This window comes from Pelobates fuscus, chromosome 2, assembly GCF_036172605.1.
Source record: "Pelobates fuscus isolate aPelFus1 chromosome 2, aPelFus1.pri, whole genome shotgun sequence".
NCBI classification, from domain to species: Eukaryota; Metazoa; Chordata; class Amphibia; order Anura; family Pelobatidae; genus Pelobates; species Pelobates fuscus.
In genome coordinates this window covers 83,657,515-83,675,095 of record NC_086318.1, presented here as the reverse complement: position 1 = coordinate 83,675,095, position 17,581 = coordinate 83,657,515, and the positions used below count along the sequence as shown (strand labels likewise).

Here is a 17,581-nt window from a genome sequence, read left to right as displayed (position 1 = left end):
CATTGCTATATGAGTTAATTTGGCATTTATTTATTTCTCCGATTTATATAAATCTGTCCTCTGTGTTTGTTCTATACTTTAAAAAAGATCCCAGACACATCTTTCAAAAACATGCCCAGACACAATCCCTTTACTCAGCAATATCCTTCCTCTAAATGAAATTAAAAATAAATGTAAAAAATCCAATCAAAGAATGTAATACCTCATACAACCATATGGTGGCACACTCTATGAACATTGTATCGTGTCTATAACACCCCGTGATGTGGCTTCATTAAAATGTTCGCTAATATGTAATAAAGATCATGGGCGTGGTCATAACACGCCGTGTGTGTGGACTCATAAAAATGGCCGTTACTACGTCAAAAATAGCACTGGGGACGTAATGTGCCATGGTTGTGGTTTAGTGCCATGGTTTAGTAAAGAAGGGGCGGTACACACATCGTCGCGCAATGGGCGGGTCATATTGCGCAACAGGCGTGGTTTAATAAATAGGGGTGGGGCACCTGACAAAATAAAAATGTATTAGGGGCGGGTCCCATAAGGTGTCATGGGCGTGGTTTAGTCAAAAAAGGGGCGGATCACACAACAATGCGCAATGGGCGGGGTTATATTGCGCAGTGGGCGTGGTTTACTAAAAAGGGGCGGGGCACCTGTCAAAAGTTAGTTTGATGACTTGTGTAGCTGTACACTACTCTGCGTATTGGGGTACGACTCCCGTGACAAATCTGCCCAGCAGGGTTTTATAGAATATGGAACACATCAGTCTTTAGTAGTTTATCCATGAAATAAAATGAATAAAACTACTTGCAAGTTAATAGAAGCCTATATTTATGCTGTTTCATGAAGGACATGTCCCTGCCTGTATATTCAACATAAGCTTGATGAAAGATATAAAAGAGCTTTTACAAGTTACATATATTGGATTGTTCCTTTAGGTATAAATAGATGCTCCTCTTGTTTTCAAATATGTAATTATCATCCAACTAACTGGTTACTCTTTTTATCTGCCTAGGAAAAGTAGAAGGCTATATGACTCTCCTGGGAATAGAGCATTTTACCATGAGGATTGACCATGTTTTTTGACAATAATTTTAAGTTGTGCATAAAATAATTCAGACTAGAATTAGACTTCATAACCAAGATTTAGCTTAGAGCTGTGATTTTCAACTGGAACTGGGTTGGTGTTTGAAGTGAATGGCGCAGTTCTATAGGGATCAGTATCACAGGGATTTCTAAAATGTCCCAGACACTGACTGATACACATTTTATTTTCTTAGCCAATGAAAGATTATTCTTACTGTCAAATTTCCTGTACTGTGCGGCGAATGATCCCTGAACAGACAAACTGGATTCTTTCAGCAAGGATTCCAACTCAACTCTGCTTGTATTGGCAAAGTTCTCCTCCATCTCCGAAGTGCAGCAGGTGTAACCCTGGGGACATGTCCTAAGGTGCTCCCCTGAAATGAACAAGATATGCATTACTCTTCATGATTGATGAACACAGAGCTGTAGCAAGACATCTAGAAAGATTTTTTTTTTTTTAATGTAATCATGTTTTGTTACTTGGACATTTAAACAAACACTTCAGGCACCAATACTAACAGGCAAAGCTGTAATGTTTATGGTGCCAGGAGTGCCCTGCTTTAGAATGGTTTGACTTCTTACGCGGGGTCTGCCGAAGTTTCTGTTAGTTCTCCTGAGCTAAGCTGTGCAGTGCTAATTGGCGGAGAGTATCAGCTGTTGGAAGCGGGTAGCGGAGCTTGGCAAACTTAGGTAAGAAGTAAAACTGTTCTGAAGTGGTTGTTCTCCTTACAATGGAGGGTGCTTGGGCACTACAAGCACCATAATCACCGTAGTGCACTATAGTAACTATGGTGCTTGGATTGACTCTTTAAATGGAAACTACAAAGACCACAGAAATAAAATAAATGAATCATTAAAAAATAAATGCATTATATATTTTTCTTCAATAATACAATAAAAATATGATATGTATACATTATATGCAGCCATATATACAAACACCAATATTATAATACTAAAACCATAATAGCTGAATTGAAAATCATTCTCATATTCCAAATTTAGCTATTTTGGTCTAAATCAGGCATCTCAATCTATACCCTCACCAGATGTCGGTGAACTACAATATCCATGACTTTATGGTCATCGATTGCATTCAAAACATTCTGGGACATGTACCCCACCAACATCTGGAAGGCCAGAGTTTGAGATCATTGGTCTAAATCAGGCCTGCCCAACCTGCAGCCTCATAGATGTCTTGAACGCCCATGATTCTTTGAATGAAACAGATAGCCGGGGAATCATGGGAGTTGTAGTTCAAAACATCTGGGGGGGGGGGTGGTGACGGGGGTCGCAGGCTGTGCAGGCCTGGTCTAAATGAATGCTAAAGGTAGAACTCGTTGTTTAGTGAATAAAGCACTAAGGCATTCTCCCAGACTACTGACAAGCAATGTTTCTTAATCTACCTGGCAAGATCTATAAATAAACTTCAAGGATCCATTATGCGTTCTGTCTCCTTTGTTAACATATATTCTGCTCATATTACAGCTTCTAGACCCAGCGACAGACTAATCAGATTCTATGCCTCCTTAGAACCTGTAATATCTTCCCATTCTTCCCTGATTAAGATAGAGAGATGGCAGCAACACAAAACCCAGTAAAAGCTTACTGCATTTATATAGCAGGCAGTGACCTTAAGACTGATTTCTTTTTAACAATACACCTTCTTCCTAGCTTCTCATCACATAGATTCAATTGTAGAATGTTGAACATTACACAGAAACGTTCTGGAACCCAGGAGACTTCTCGCAAAATTAACACCATTAAGGCAGCCACTTAAAGCAGGATTTTAATTAAGATGAAATGAAGTGATGCAGTACATATAGAGTATTTGCCTGCATGCATATTATATCTCTTGCTTTTTAAAGGCTCACTCCATGTTAAATGAATGAAGTGGTTTGGTTGCAGTGGCCCCGTCCTTTTATTCCTGCAATGTAAAACATTGCTGTTTTTCAGAAACATTGCAGGTTTAAATCTACCTCTAGTGACTGTCATACTGACAGAGGAGGCACATAGAAGCTTGGATGCACATGTGGTGCTCGCCATGCATGCCCATCAGGTCCTCAATGCTCCACTATGAGGAGTATTTGATTGGACCATTGCCATAGTAGGCCTTGCCTCCTTAATGATGTCATTGAAGGCGTAGACGTGAGCATTGCCAAGGGAGCAGTAGAAAAAGGTAAAAAATCCCCACATGTTTATTTTATTAATTTACATTACACATGGGGTGTATCTAACTAGACATGGGGGCACCATGCTGTTAGGAAACAGGTTTGTATTCTTAACGCTATAATGTTCCTTTAGAGGAATGGTTTTTATTATATGTTAAAGAAAAACTGATATTTTTTTGCTTGTTTACAAGTCATGTAAGCAGTAGTATTAAAAATTGTTACAATTTTACATTTGCTTTGAATTCTCAACAATTAATGGTTTAGTGATTATCACACGTGCTAACCCTGTTAGTTAAACCATGGTTGCTTTTAAATGCTGTGGCAGTTGCCGCACTGGTATTTATAGATGGTAATTATTTATAAAAAGGTGGAGACACATACCGTGACCGTTTTTCCAGACACAATTTTACTGTAGAAAGTAACTCATATACAGCAATGTATCTGTGACATAATTGCAATAGCTTGTAACAAAGTCACAATTTAAAAAAAAAAAAATCTTGATTAAATCATAAATACACTTTTTTTGTTTGATCATTTGTTGGTTTGTTTTGTTCTTGTTACTTTAAATACTGTCAGATTTATTTACTAAAATGATCATCCAAAGTGAATTTCAAGTTTAAAGGAAAACTAGCCGAACTGGAAAAAATCTCTATGTCGACAATGCTTTTAATTCTGCATCTTTGTCTTTAAATTTAAAATTCACTTTGAATTCACCCTGAATTGTAACTTTAGTGAATTGCTTTGTATGACACAGAATAGAGTGTTATACACTGAGGAAAATCCTAATTCTATGCCTAATTGCATTATTCACTAAAGAGAGAATTGAGAGACATTTTACGCAAATTTCAGAATTTCAATTTTTCTATTCTGGACTTTTGAAATTTGAAACTCATTTCAAATTCCCAGCAAGTCTCACTATAGGGAAAAAACTTTGTAAGTTCCTGTTTCACTTGAAATGTAAAACCTCCAAATATTTCCAAATGTAAAAGAGGGACAGTTAATTAGCGATATGCGTGGGTGGAGTTTTTTGAGCCAAAGATCCAGATATTCAGCATCCAGATCCAGTTTTCAATTCTCTGGTAATATTTTATTGACTGAAATCCAATGGATGACATGTCCATTCAGAAGCTGTAAGTCAGGATCCAGATATCAATAAATGCAGTGATTGATCTATGATTTTGCTGTCTGAAACCCCCGTCTGGTACCATATTATTTTTGAAAATGCAGGCTGGGGGCATTTGGACTTTAGTGAATAACGAGCAGATGAACAAAGGATTTATTATCCTTGTCAGGGGAAGAACTGCCAGCGGTGCAGGGCCACAGGCTAGGGGAGCCCTTTAGGAGCTGCAGCTGGAGTATGATGTCATTACATCCCGGCCTTGCAGAAGTTTAGATTACCCAGGAGCAGCAGCCAAATACCACCTGCTTATGCCTATATACAGCTATATATATATGTGTATATGTGTCTGTATGACTGTGAATGTGGGTATGTATTTATATCTGCAAATGTGTTTTAAATAGTGGATCTGTGACTGTCTCTGTATGAAATATGTGACTATGAGAATATATGAATGTAGGTGTACGTATTGGTAAAGCATTCTTTTATGTATGTACTGTATCTGTGTTACATATCTATTGATCTGCCAAACTGTGAATGCAGTGCCTGTACGAGCGTGTGACCTTATCTGTGAGTGTGTTCTACATTACTCTATATTTTCTAGACATGTGCATACTTCCGAATGTCCGAACAGCTGAATTGCCGAAATTCCGAAGTGTCGAACTGAACCGAAGTTCCGAATTTCGGAATGCTGAACCGAACTGAATATTTTCCCCATACACATCCCTAATATCTTGATGTGTGAAGGAGCAGAAACAGTTAGGGGAATGCAGGTGCCTTAATTACCGCGGGAATGTGGGAATATTAATTGGGGAAAGTGGGGTAATTTGTGAGTATTTTAATTTGGGAGGGATAGGTTACAAAGTTCATTTGGTTGGATGGTTGGCAAAGTTAGTTTGGGAAAATATTAATTTTTAGGCTACTATGGGGGTATAAATTGAAAAATTTTGACATTTGATCAATGAAGTGAAGTTCATAATTGGCAGGGGATTTGGGGACATAAAATCGCAGGGGATCCTTGTTTATTTACAGAAAACAACAGCTGATGGCTCTGTGATAATACAGAATATGAACTTCTGCTTTAGCATACCAGCTCAGACTAGAAGCAGTGCAAGTACTCGATATAACTAGGTAAGTGTCAAACCTTTCATAAATGGATTGACAGTTTACCATTAAATAGCACCAGGGGTCTCCTGGCACCATAAACACTACAGTACAATGTAGTGGTCATGGTGCTTATCACATTAAGTGGATTGAAAAAAAGTAGGGGTAGGTCAATTCTTGCACTAGGGTCCTCTATTCTTTACATCTGACACTAATCCTTGTTACAACATTCTGCTTTCAGACTTCCTTGGAAGTGACTTTCTTAGAATATCCATAAACATTAATAGCTTTTCTTCTTTTAGTTTGGTTTATTTGGCATAACAAACATTCAAGACGCTTTATAAATCACTATGAGGGTAGAGATCACTGCACATTGTATCACTTTAATTATACCTTGTAAAAACTCTTTTACAGCCTAACTTTGGTAAACACATATGAGTTACTGTTAAAATTGCTTGCCTGGTTATTTGTATAATTTAAATGTAAAGGCTCTCAGGACCTATCTAGCAAGAGAAGCAGGATGTTTTTTTTCCCTTTATTTAGATTATCTTATGTTGCTATTCCAACTATTGATTTCACTGTAATCCTTGGGTATTAAATAAAGCTACGTACAAAATCTTCACAAATATTTGGGATTCCGAGCATGACTTCCTTTCGAAAAATAGTCACTCAAGTTTCTCGGAATATTATACACCATTGTATAAAACACTGAAAATCACATCAAATGTTTTGTTTTTATCGTTTTATTCATGTGATGCTCCATTTTGTTTTAGTGTATATTAAATATTTAACAGTTGATGCCACAAACTAATTCAGTGGGGGCCCAGCAATGGCACACAGCATACTGCAAGAGGAGAATCAGAAAAATAAATTCTCCACCTTCACATACTATGTTCAAGGACATAAAATGGCAGATGAATATAACAGTGATTGACAGGAATCCAAGATGGAGGTGGACACTTCCAAGATGGAGGTAAATATAGCAGTGTGGATTTTTACATTTAAATTTATTTTTCAGCGTTCACAAAGACATATTTGAAAGATATAGAGAATAAGTAAATATACTATTAACATATTGGTTTCTGTTTTAAATTGAGTGCATGGATGAAAAACAAGAAACCAACCACTGTCAATGTGAATATTTACAAACATGTCAACCCCCCCTTAGGTTCGGAACATCAACTTTCTCCTTATGTTGTGGACCATGCTAAGGTCTACTATTGGGTTTAACCAATAATCTGAAAAGTAAGGAGAATTGCCATTATCAGGAAAAAATATCTAAGTTGCATAATTAGCTGATTTTGAAAATTTTAGTATTTCCATGTCTAAAATTTGTAATTCACTTTTCAACTCAATACAGTTCCCAGTTTTGGTGAATGACCCATGTATCTACAGTGAGCTGTTGAGTCCACCAGAATTCAGAAGGAACACATAGTATAAAAAAATGAATCAGTTAAACTTTGCAAGTATATGCAGCAAATAGTGAATTGCACAATTTAGGATAGAAGAACATGCTGAAACCCCAGTTCCCAATGAACTGGCACTTATCTTTTTGTGTTTGCATCCCTATCAAGATATACAGATGGTTGGGACAGTGCAGTAACGGTGGCCTACACCATCCGGAGCTCCCAAAAAGAAAAGTCCTCTGTGTAAAAAAGTCCATTCCACCCTGTAGTCTTGGATTAGAACCAAGACAAAACCTACTCTAAAATATGGGCAAAACAGTCATCTTCAGTAATAGTCCATCTCTACTCTCGAGCTCCAAAGAATATCCAGTTGCCCTCGTACTATAATATGTCCAAAGTAAAGTATTAAAAGGACTCATGATCCATCCTAACACCTGGTATTCTCTCAAATGTTTATGCATTTACACTGCAGACACACACATACCATCAATGCCTCTAACTCCAATTAAACTTAGCCAAGACAAACGTCATATAAACGTCATATTAATCGCAAATGGATACTTAAAATGATTGGCACAGCCCTTCATGTATTAAGTGTTATCTTCTTATAATCCGTCTTCTCTAGCTTCCCATATATATGGACAAATAACAGCAAAATATAGCATAGCACAAGATTTTGACTGGATTACAGTATACGTATTAGGTTATATAATAAGATAACCCAAAACATATATGACTGGGTCCCCAGTTCCAGGTAGGGACGGTCTGGAGTATAAGTGTGTGACTCGGATATACTCAGTGAATGACAGAACTCTCTTCTAGGTACAGAGTAAAATTCTTTGTCAGCTTAGAGTTAACTTACTGGATACTAGAAACACATACATTATCTCTCTGTTTAATTAAATCCACCCACGGAGATGTGTTGATTTTAATTTCCCTTCAGACGGTTTGTCATCACTCGACATTCGTTTTCTATGATGTTACAATATTTCTTTGTCAATTAATGGAATCAAATCTACAGCAGCCTCTGTCCCTAACAAATTATCTAGGACAATTATCTATGAGACGGTTCATTTTGCCCTTTGATCAAATATATTATCTTTCTTTCTGTCAGTATCTGCATAAGAACTCAGCACAGTATCATTACTTCAGGAGTTTATTAAATCCTAACGAAATGTTACCTCATAGTTTCAAGGAAATATGTATTCTAGAAACACAAATCTGACAGTACATAAGAACCACTTGTCTAACCTTTTTGCTGTAAAACCTCTGAATCTGCTTAAACCTTGCCTTCTTTTATGTTTCCTATCAAATCTAACCCAGGGCTTTAAAGGAACACTTAATCTGTATTCCTAATGCTATAGGCCCCTATTTCTAGTGAATGTAATAAAATAATAGTTTTACTAAATCTTTTCCAACACGAAATTCCCTCGTCGCTGCTCACCTCTCTGCCCCCTGTAATGTGGGTGCAGCTGGGTTGGGTTTTGGTGCAGTTTGACAAAAACTGTAGCTCTCCCCAACCAAGAGACCACACCCCCCTATTCCACCACAATACACATTTATACTTCCATATTATCAATGTTAATTCCTTTCAATCCTAAAGCGCTGGTAGGCACAGCGCTCTCAGCCTATCACTGCTGTCCAAGTTAGATGGAATTAAAAACAGTAAAGTTGGAAGTGAAAATGCCTTAAAGGAACATTTTATTCACCATATTTGGTCCATCTTATTAGATTATGGTGCCTGGAGTTCCCTGGCAAAGCATATTGGGAGGACCCCAAAACTTGGACTGTCCAACCAAAATCAGGACTGTTGAGAGCCCTGTTTAATTGCTATACTGGTCTATTACTTGCAGTATGCTTCACAAGGACATATCTTGGGTTCATACACCCGAGCAGGAATAGCTAAGAACTAACAAGGACAGGCAATGCAAAGCATTTAGATGAGCCCAATAATTCAATTACTATATTGGCCCTCATATGCTATTCATGAGATATGGATTCCAGATGGATTTCAGATGCTATACAGCATGTTCTGTCTTCAGGCAGGACTAATACACTACACAGGGAATTTCAGAAAATTGACCAAGGATTAAAAGTATTAGGCCATAATACCACAATACCCAATAATGCCCAGTCGGAAAGATTCTCCAATTCAGCTTGTTTTGGCCCATAGAATGTTCTTTATAATTAATTATTTAATAAATAGCGCTGATAGTATCCAGTTTCTTCAAATATGTTTCTGTTTCGTTTAACGAAGGCGACACAAAACACTATCTTGTTTTGGAATCATAAAAAAATAAAAAACTCCATAAAACACAGATCTTGTTACTTATAATTGCTAGCATTTTTCATTGTATTTTCCTCTTCTTTTGTGTTTTTTAATAGCTTTCTTCTGACAATTTTTCAAGCATCATCTTAGAAGAAAGAAAGTTTAAAGGTTAAAAAAGAAACTACACTATGAAAGGGAATAAAATAGCTCACGCTTCTTAATAAACATGCTACATGTATCTCAGGCAGCACACTTTCACTGCCTAATGTAAAGAATACAATAAGCCAATGATCAATGAAAAAGTCTCTATTACACATAGTGAGTGTCTCGGTTTTATATGGAATCAAAATACATACAACCACAGTATTAAACCATCTAAGCATTACTGCTGTACATAAATAAATACACGTGGTAAAGTTATATATGCTATTGGGCACTTTTAACAATGATGCTACCTGGGTCACTGGTGAGGCCCAAAATAAGCTGGCCCTTCTGGAAAATGGGTGTGGCCACCCAAAGCAAGAGAGGGCTAGCCTGGTGTGAACTTACTATGCTACTTGGGTCATTGATAAGTCCTCAAACTTGTCCCTTCTAGAAAAGGGGTGTAGCCACCCAAAGAAGGGGTATGCCAGCCTGATAGGAATTTACAATGCTTCTTGGATGGCCAGTATGGCCTCAAAATGGGCTGGCCCTTCTGGAAAAGGGGTGTAGCCACTAAAAGAAGGGGTGTACCAGCCTGGTATGAATTTACAATGCTTCTTGGGTAACCAGTAAGACCTAAAATGACTTGACCCGTCTGTAAATGTGGTGTGGCAACCTACAAAATGGGGCGTGCCAGCCTGGTGTCAATTTGCATCAGGCTGGCTAACAGACTCGTAGCTGACCCCACTCGCGGCAGATGATGATCTGATGAAGCGCTCTCTGCCTGGTCCTAGTGCCCTCATCACAGCGCAAACAAATCTAATGATTAAGATTCACTGTGCTTTCTGAGGACACTTCCCTGCAGAACATCAGGGAACCAATCAGGGATGTACAGATACGAGATCGAAATTGGGATGGTCTCGTCATACCCAGGACAGTTTGGGAGTATGTTTTCATTATAACACTTGAGTGGTGACTTGATGTTAGTTAAAAAAGAAGGATTGGTTAAATATATTAAAGACAGGAAAATATGGTTGCTGGCTGAGCATCATGGGAAATGTAGTTCATCGACATCTGGGATGCCTAGGTATAGACCCAAACTGTACTTTTACCACTAATGGTTTTTACTGTGCATGCTAAATTTATCTTTACACCAGCTCGTAGTACTAAATACACAAAGAGCAGTCACAGCTGGGTCTCTGGTAAAGAGCTACATTTTAAAGACCTAAAAACCATCAATATAAATAATACATCAGTGTGGCTTTGGATAGTACATACTATCTACTGTACTTGTTTTACTTCTTTATTTTGTTTTTTGAACATATGACAATGGGTAGCCAAATAGGAAACGTGGGTAAAAAAAATAGCACTAAATAATACATATTAGCAGTGTATAATATAAACACATATACTACCCAATGCTGCAAATGTAGCACAATAAATATATCAAATATATCAGTCGGTAGTAGTATGTTGTTTTATTTGATTGTAGAGAATGCATGGTAGTAATGATCAACAATAAGGTTATCATAGTAATGTTATATTTAAAGTGTATGTTTTAACCACATTTGGGAAAGCTGAAAGCTAGGACTACCATGATATAAAGTGTATTAAGGGGTTAATGTGTCCCAGAGATTATTTTATCAGGAATAACTAAGGGCAGAAATAAATCTAAATTGCCTGTAGGTGTACAATATGTAATTAAGTCTTTCTAAGTATATTTATGTGCATCATTCAGCCGTGTATTGGGCGCATATCCAGGAGTGTGCAAGACATGTTAATAAAGCAGAGTCCCCAAGGGACAGCGAGAAGAGCAGAGACAATTGTTTTGATTCTATCAACATAAACAGAAAACAGAGCTGCTTTTAATTGCTCATCAATCAATTACAAACACCCTAGTATCTGTAATTAAGAAAGCAAGTGAAATAATGGAAAGAGATCACTTACAAGTGGATATTTGCAAGATGGGTGTTGATGAGGGTTCTTGTCCTTTGGACCTCGCACAGCAGTAATATTCCTCCCACCCATTCAGAATACACTGTGTGGATAATATATATGAGAAGGGTTCTATAAGAGGAGCAATCAGCAGGAGCATTCTATGGGTTTCCATGGTTACAGCTTCCCTTTTAGAACTTTGCACCAGATTTGCTCTTCATGCATTATCACCGAGACACCACCGGGTACCAACTTATCCAGGTGACCTCTGGCATCTTAAACACAGGGACTATTTATCAGGGTCACAGATGTAATTGGGTTACATCCTTGAGGTGCCAGGTGATTTGGTGTGGCTTAGAACGAGCAGCTATAGCTGTTAGTCATATACTGACAAGATTATGAGCATAATTTTTGTGATGAAAATGAGAAGCAATGGGGATCATTTATAAAGTTCAACTTTAGACTAAGTTGGGGTGAACATCATTGAACAAATATAATTCTACAACATCGGGTTGGTAAGATATTCATAACAGGGCTGCACTACTAGCCAGACTTTAAAAGTTACTTGCCACTGCACACCTGGATAGTCCTTGGCATAATTATCAGATGTGACTTTCTTCTACCAGGGCTACATTTTTAGTAACTACAGACTAGCGGCAAGTGGACATTTGAGCAATGTTTCTATGCTGTAATAGACAAAGCTTTCTTTAAAATACATCATTTTATTAAATAATGGTGCGCCTAATGGGCTGCTATATTCTGTATTCTCTATATTCAGCCTAGAAGCCTGGACCAGCCCTCCCATTATTATAATTAAATATATTCTGCAAGTTTGCAGAAGTGCAGATAAAATAAGCTATTGATTGGAATTAACACATCTTTGTAATGCTAAATATGCTTCGCGTGCTAAATGTCCCTCCAACCTTTATTTTTGAGAATGATTTTGACATACGTTGTGATCCTTGCTGATCTATATCTTTTTCTTCACATTTACTATTATACATATAACATACTGATGTGTATTGTGAGTGATTTAACGGATTACTGAATGGAAATCTCTTTTACTCAAGAAAGCCTTAAAGGTGGAATAATGAGGTGAATAATCGACAATCCATCCTAATATAATGCACTCAAGCAAAGACCGCAATAAGACAGAAAAATTACGTGAGCAAAAATAGGACTTTTCATCATTTGCCTAGGGAATCTATTCTCTCCGGGAAATATAACTAAAGCTTCAGGTTATTCATAGGTGTCTCTGGTCCCGTATTTTAATATTGAACAGAAGAGGCTTATAATTCCAGAGGGATTGTTCCAAAGTGCAGTAATAACTATAGTTACTTCACTGTTATGGTGCAAGCAGAATTCATTTCTTACAGGTACTGTACTTAGCAACACATCCACCTAAATATCTATTATTAGAAATGAACATTCTGTGCTATTAAATGAAAGCGAATGCCCTAATATATTACAATAGGTCTGCACTGTGGTCATTGCATGTTCTAACAGAAAACTCAGCATTTGTTGTTAGCTGTGCTGTTGGAATTGTTTCAAATGCAGGCTGACCTGGCATGGCCTGACATCTCATGCAAATTAAAATGACCTCTGATTTCTGTAGCATGCAGGGAATCATGGGAAGAAGATGGTATTCTGGGAACATGATTTTACGAGATTTACCCTATTAAAAAAGCTTCAATAATGCTAAGGGTATCAGTGGTGTATTTTGGATTGGTGGTGCCCTAGGCATGACAGATCTCAGACACGCCCTACTTTAAATTTACCCGCACCTTCCTGTTAACTAACACACATTTTAAATGACAGACACACACTGACACACAGGGCCGGAGTACGGGGCTACTGGGAAACTACAGCAAGGTACAGGGCTACAGGGAGGGGGGGGGAGATGGGACAAATGGGGGCTGGGGAGAGGGCTATAATGGGACACAAGGGGGCTGGGGGGCTATAGGGACACATTGGGGTGGGGGTTCTATACAGACACATGGGGGCTGGGGAGGGGGCTACAGGGACACATGGGGCTGGGGAGGATGCTATAGGGACACATGGGGGCTGGGGAGGGGGTTACAGGACACATTAAGGGCTGGAGGGGGTATAGGGACACATGAAGGGCTGGGAGGGAGGTATAGGGACACATGAAGGACTGGTAGGGAGTATATGGACACATAGAGGGCTGGGAGGGGGTATAGGGACACATGGAGGGCTGGGAGGGGGTATAGGGACACGTGAATGACTGGGAGGGGGCTATAGGGACACATGAAGGGCTGGGAGGGGGGCTGGTGGGACACATGGAAGGCTGGGAGAGAGGGCTAATAGGACACACTGAGGACTGGGTGCTAATGGAACACATGAGAGGGTGGGCTCATGGGACATCTGTGGGGACCCTTCCTGGTAAAATATTTTATAAATAAATAAATGCTGCTGAGACACATGGGAGGGCTAATAAGACATACAGGGCTGGAAGGGGGAAAATAGGAAGCATGCAGTGCTGGGAGGGGGTATAGGGACACATGGAGGGCTGGGAGGGCTAATGGGGCAATGCATCTCTAAGAGGAGAAGCTGATTGGTGCAGTGAAGCTCAGCATTTTGCGACACATGTGCAATAGCCTCCCAATGCTTTCCTATGGGAATTGAATTGGCGTTGATTGAGATCATCCAATTGTCGGCCAAAGTGAAGAGCACACTCTTTACACTCTTCAAAATGAGCAAGATAACGTCATTTTTTAATACTGTACAGTAGCATATATTCACAATTTCAGTCCAATTACGAAACTTTCCTTAATATGTCAAGGTAGTTGGACTGAAACATTGATTATATGCAAATGCATGCCTGCTTACAACAAACCCGTTCTTTTGTTTATTTTAATAGGCTTATATGTAGGCTTATATTTATATAAAAATAGGCTTATATTTGCCTGCCGTGGCTAGTGCCAATGACAATACCCTTCACACCTACATGAATTGAAATGAAATCAGTAACTGTGCATCATTCTCTTTTTAATAACATTGAAACCACTAACGCTACATACAGACACAATTTCAGTAACATTGCATCTGATTAATCATTCTTTTTACATTTCTCTTTCTTAAATTTTAACGGATGACAACTGCACCAAACCTCAGCTTGAACAATATAAATGATCCACATTTTACTTCGTATTACAACAAAGAAATCCAGAGCTTCAACTTTTGCTCTTCTGTCTCAGATGTTATTTGTGTTCGAACGAGCAGCAACATGTTGTGCACAGAAGGAATGCTCTCCCAACTCTACGTCAGGACATTGAGACAGCTTTAGATGCAAAACTTCTGACAATGAAAATGACACACAGAGAGGACCCAGAGGGGGAGCGCATTTTACTTGCATAGGTTTTTTTTTTTCTCTATTGGTTGGAGGTGTGCACTGAGAGCAAGACAGTCAGGTGTCTGATAATATATATCTTTGTAGGCTTTGGATAAATGAATGTGCAGGTATAATTCCAAATACATCAGATTCTGGATGAAGAAGGACATATTCCGTGCAGTGACTTCGAGCGAAAATAACTCGTAATGGTTTTCAGCTCATGCACTGTCACATTTTTGGCTTTTTATTCTGTCCGTCCTGCTGTGTCTTAACAATCCCCTGCTTTGAAAATGTTGAAAAGGAGAGAAGGGACTTATCCTAGCCAATTATAAATTCAGAGTAGGGTTTGAGGAGTCAATAACTTCTTTTTTTACTAATGAATCAATTTCAATGATATTACATACAATGAATGCTTAATGTATGGCGATTTGTTTGACTAGGTGCGGAAGATGACGTCTTTTTAAAATGAGCGCAATTTGCCGCCTCTCAAAGTCGGGGTGTTTCGATTGCATTGTTCATAACATTAGTTAACGTTTGAGGCTCTAGCACTCGAAATTCTGCATAGATATTCAGCTTGAGCTGCTGAAGTGCACACGGTTTGTTCGTGCAGACCCGCTCAGATATTCACAAAGGAAGTAATCGGGAGGGGAAATTTCAGGCGAATGTGGAGTCCAAATTAAGCTAAGAATTTATTGAAATTATCCGCTCGCTGAACACTTGTTATTTTGAAAATAAAATTCCCCTGTTTTTACTCGTTTCTTCATGAAATTGCCCATGAGGACTCTACCTAGACTCAGTTATATTATGTACCTGCAGCAAAAAAATTGAGCTACTGACAAATTAATTATTTACCTGTCAAATCCTACTCTAAATTTTGGACCACCCAGTATATACATATTTAAATAATATTTACAATTTGTCTGTCTCAAGTTCTGAGAATTAAAAAAATAAATACAAAATCACCAATAGTGAAGTGCATGTGTTTCGTTAAACTCTTGCAGGAAAAAGAGTGCTTTTGACTTTAGAAGCCCTGCATGATATTATAATGAACAGACAGCACACACGCACACACACAAATATATTTCCATGTGTCTATTATAGTTAATGGAGATGTGCATATTACACGGATAACACGCTATATGCCACTGATAGCAAAGGAAAAAATTTTTGTTTGTGTGAGAATTCCCACTGCTATACTTCTCTGAGTGTAAGCTCTTTGCTCATGCATCCCTCACATTTATAGATTGAACACTTAGCACTGTATTTCATTACTTAAAGCACTGCAGAATTAGAGAGCCACAAATAATTAGCTGCTCCTGAGATCCATAAATATGACCCATAACTCAGCCCTCGGCTTTTCTATTATATCACAAATTGCATTTCAAATTGATTTCCATGACCTCACCCAGCAGTCTGCAGCTCCCTGCCATGCAGACACCATTAGCTCACACTACAAGACTTCAAAAGCCATTCTGCGACTCTTTCATCGCTTCATTCTTCAAGAAAAAAAAAAGCCTCCCAGACGTTCTCAAAATACAGAATAATTGTCATAAAATGGTTTGAAATAGGAGTGAAAGGAAGCCAGCTCTGTAGCCCGCAGGCAGGTTTCGGATGTGCAGCTTGCGATTCAAGACTAGCGAGTACTCTAAGTACTCAGAGAGGAGAATAAATGCCCAGGTGTTTCAAAGTGACACTACAAATAGTTTGGTCACTGGATCAAATTCAGTTAATGGCAACTGACCAATGCTGCATTGCGAAGGTCGCTGCTAAAAGGATCCAAAGATAAAATTGTGGCTGGTGCCAAACAGTTCCTAAAGTCATGACCACACCTGTTTTATTAAGCAATAAAAGAAAACTTTTCTTTTTCCTAATTGGAATTGCCCTTCCAATGTAGTTATCCCCCTTCCACTGCCTCCTCCTCTGTGTGGCCCAATGTATTACCACCTGCTACTCTGCCCCAGTTGATAACTGGCATTCTACCCCAGCGGTTGGGGGAGACGCATAGGTAAAGGAAAACTGTCACTTCTCTGCAATTTATACCATTGAATAAAATATTGAGAAATGTCTTAAAAATGTGTTAACACTTTTCTTTTACAAGAAGCTCATTTTCCTTTTAAATTTCTATTAAAGATTTAGCAAATTACATCATAATCCAGTTAACACACGACAAAGCCACAGCAAACAATGCAAATGAAGAGGAAAATGGAAACATTTGTTTTCATGTCTCCGCTTCTCTGTATGCTTTCTCTATTCTGATGGTCAGGTGCAAAGGACATAGCTTATAACAATGATTGGCAGGGAGCTAAGATGGAGCCACCCACGTGCAGCATAAAGAGATATGAATTTTAAGGTTTAATTTTATTTTTCACACTTCACAAATACATATTCCTTAATTAACTAAATATAATATTAAAGGGACACTATAGTTACCAGAACAACTACACCTTATTGTATTTGTTCTGGTGAGTATATTTATTCCCTTCAGGCTTATTTTTGTAGAAAACACTGTCCTTTCAGAGAAAATGCAGTGTTTACATTACAGCCTAGGGATACCTTCACTGGCCACTCCTCAGATGGCTACCAGAGGTGTTTCCTTGGGCAGTGCTGCAGAGTGTGACTGCCATTCAGTGTCTCCACCCTCTGCATGGAGACACTGAAATTTCCTCATAGAGATGCATTGATTCAAGATACTGATTGACCAGGGCTGTGTTTGGCTTGTGCTTCCTCTGCCCCTGATCTTCCTCCTTGACAGTCTCAGCCAATCCAATGGGATTTCCTATGGGTAAGCATTGTGATTGGCTAAGATCACCACTTCCGAGGATGTCAGCCAAGCAGGCAGATCAGGGACAGAAGCAGCAGACTGGAATAAAAGTAAGATTTTAGATTTGTAGTGTTCCTTTACACTATCCTTATACAATTACTATATCATTTGTTGTAAATAGCAATTCTACATTGTATTACTATATGATTTATAAATGAGTTACCTCCTTATGGCATTAA

General features: G+C 38.5%; 1 protein-coding gene across 1 annotated transcript in view; it reads right to left on the bottom strand.

The window, feature by feature from the left end:
- Positions 1-17,581, bottom strand: part of GPC1 (glypican 1) — a 77,068-nt gene that overhangs the window by 34,603 nt on the left and 24,884 nt on the right. Inside the window, exon 2 of the mRNA XM_063442347.1 lies at positions 1,302-1,460. Coding sequence (XP_063298417.1) covers positions 1,302-1,460 — 159 coding nt within the window. The remainder of the gene's footprint in view (positions 1-1,301; positions 1,461-17,581) is intronic.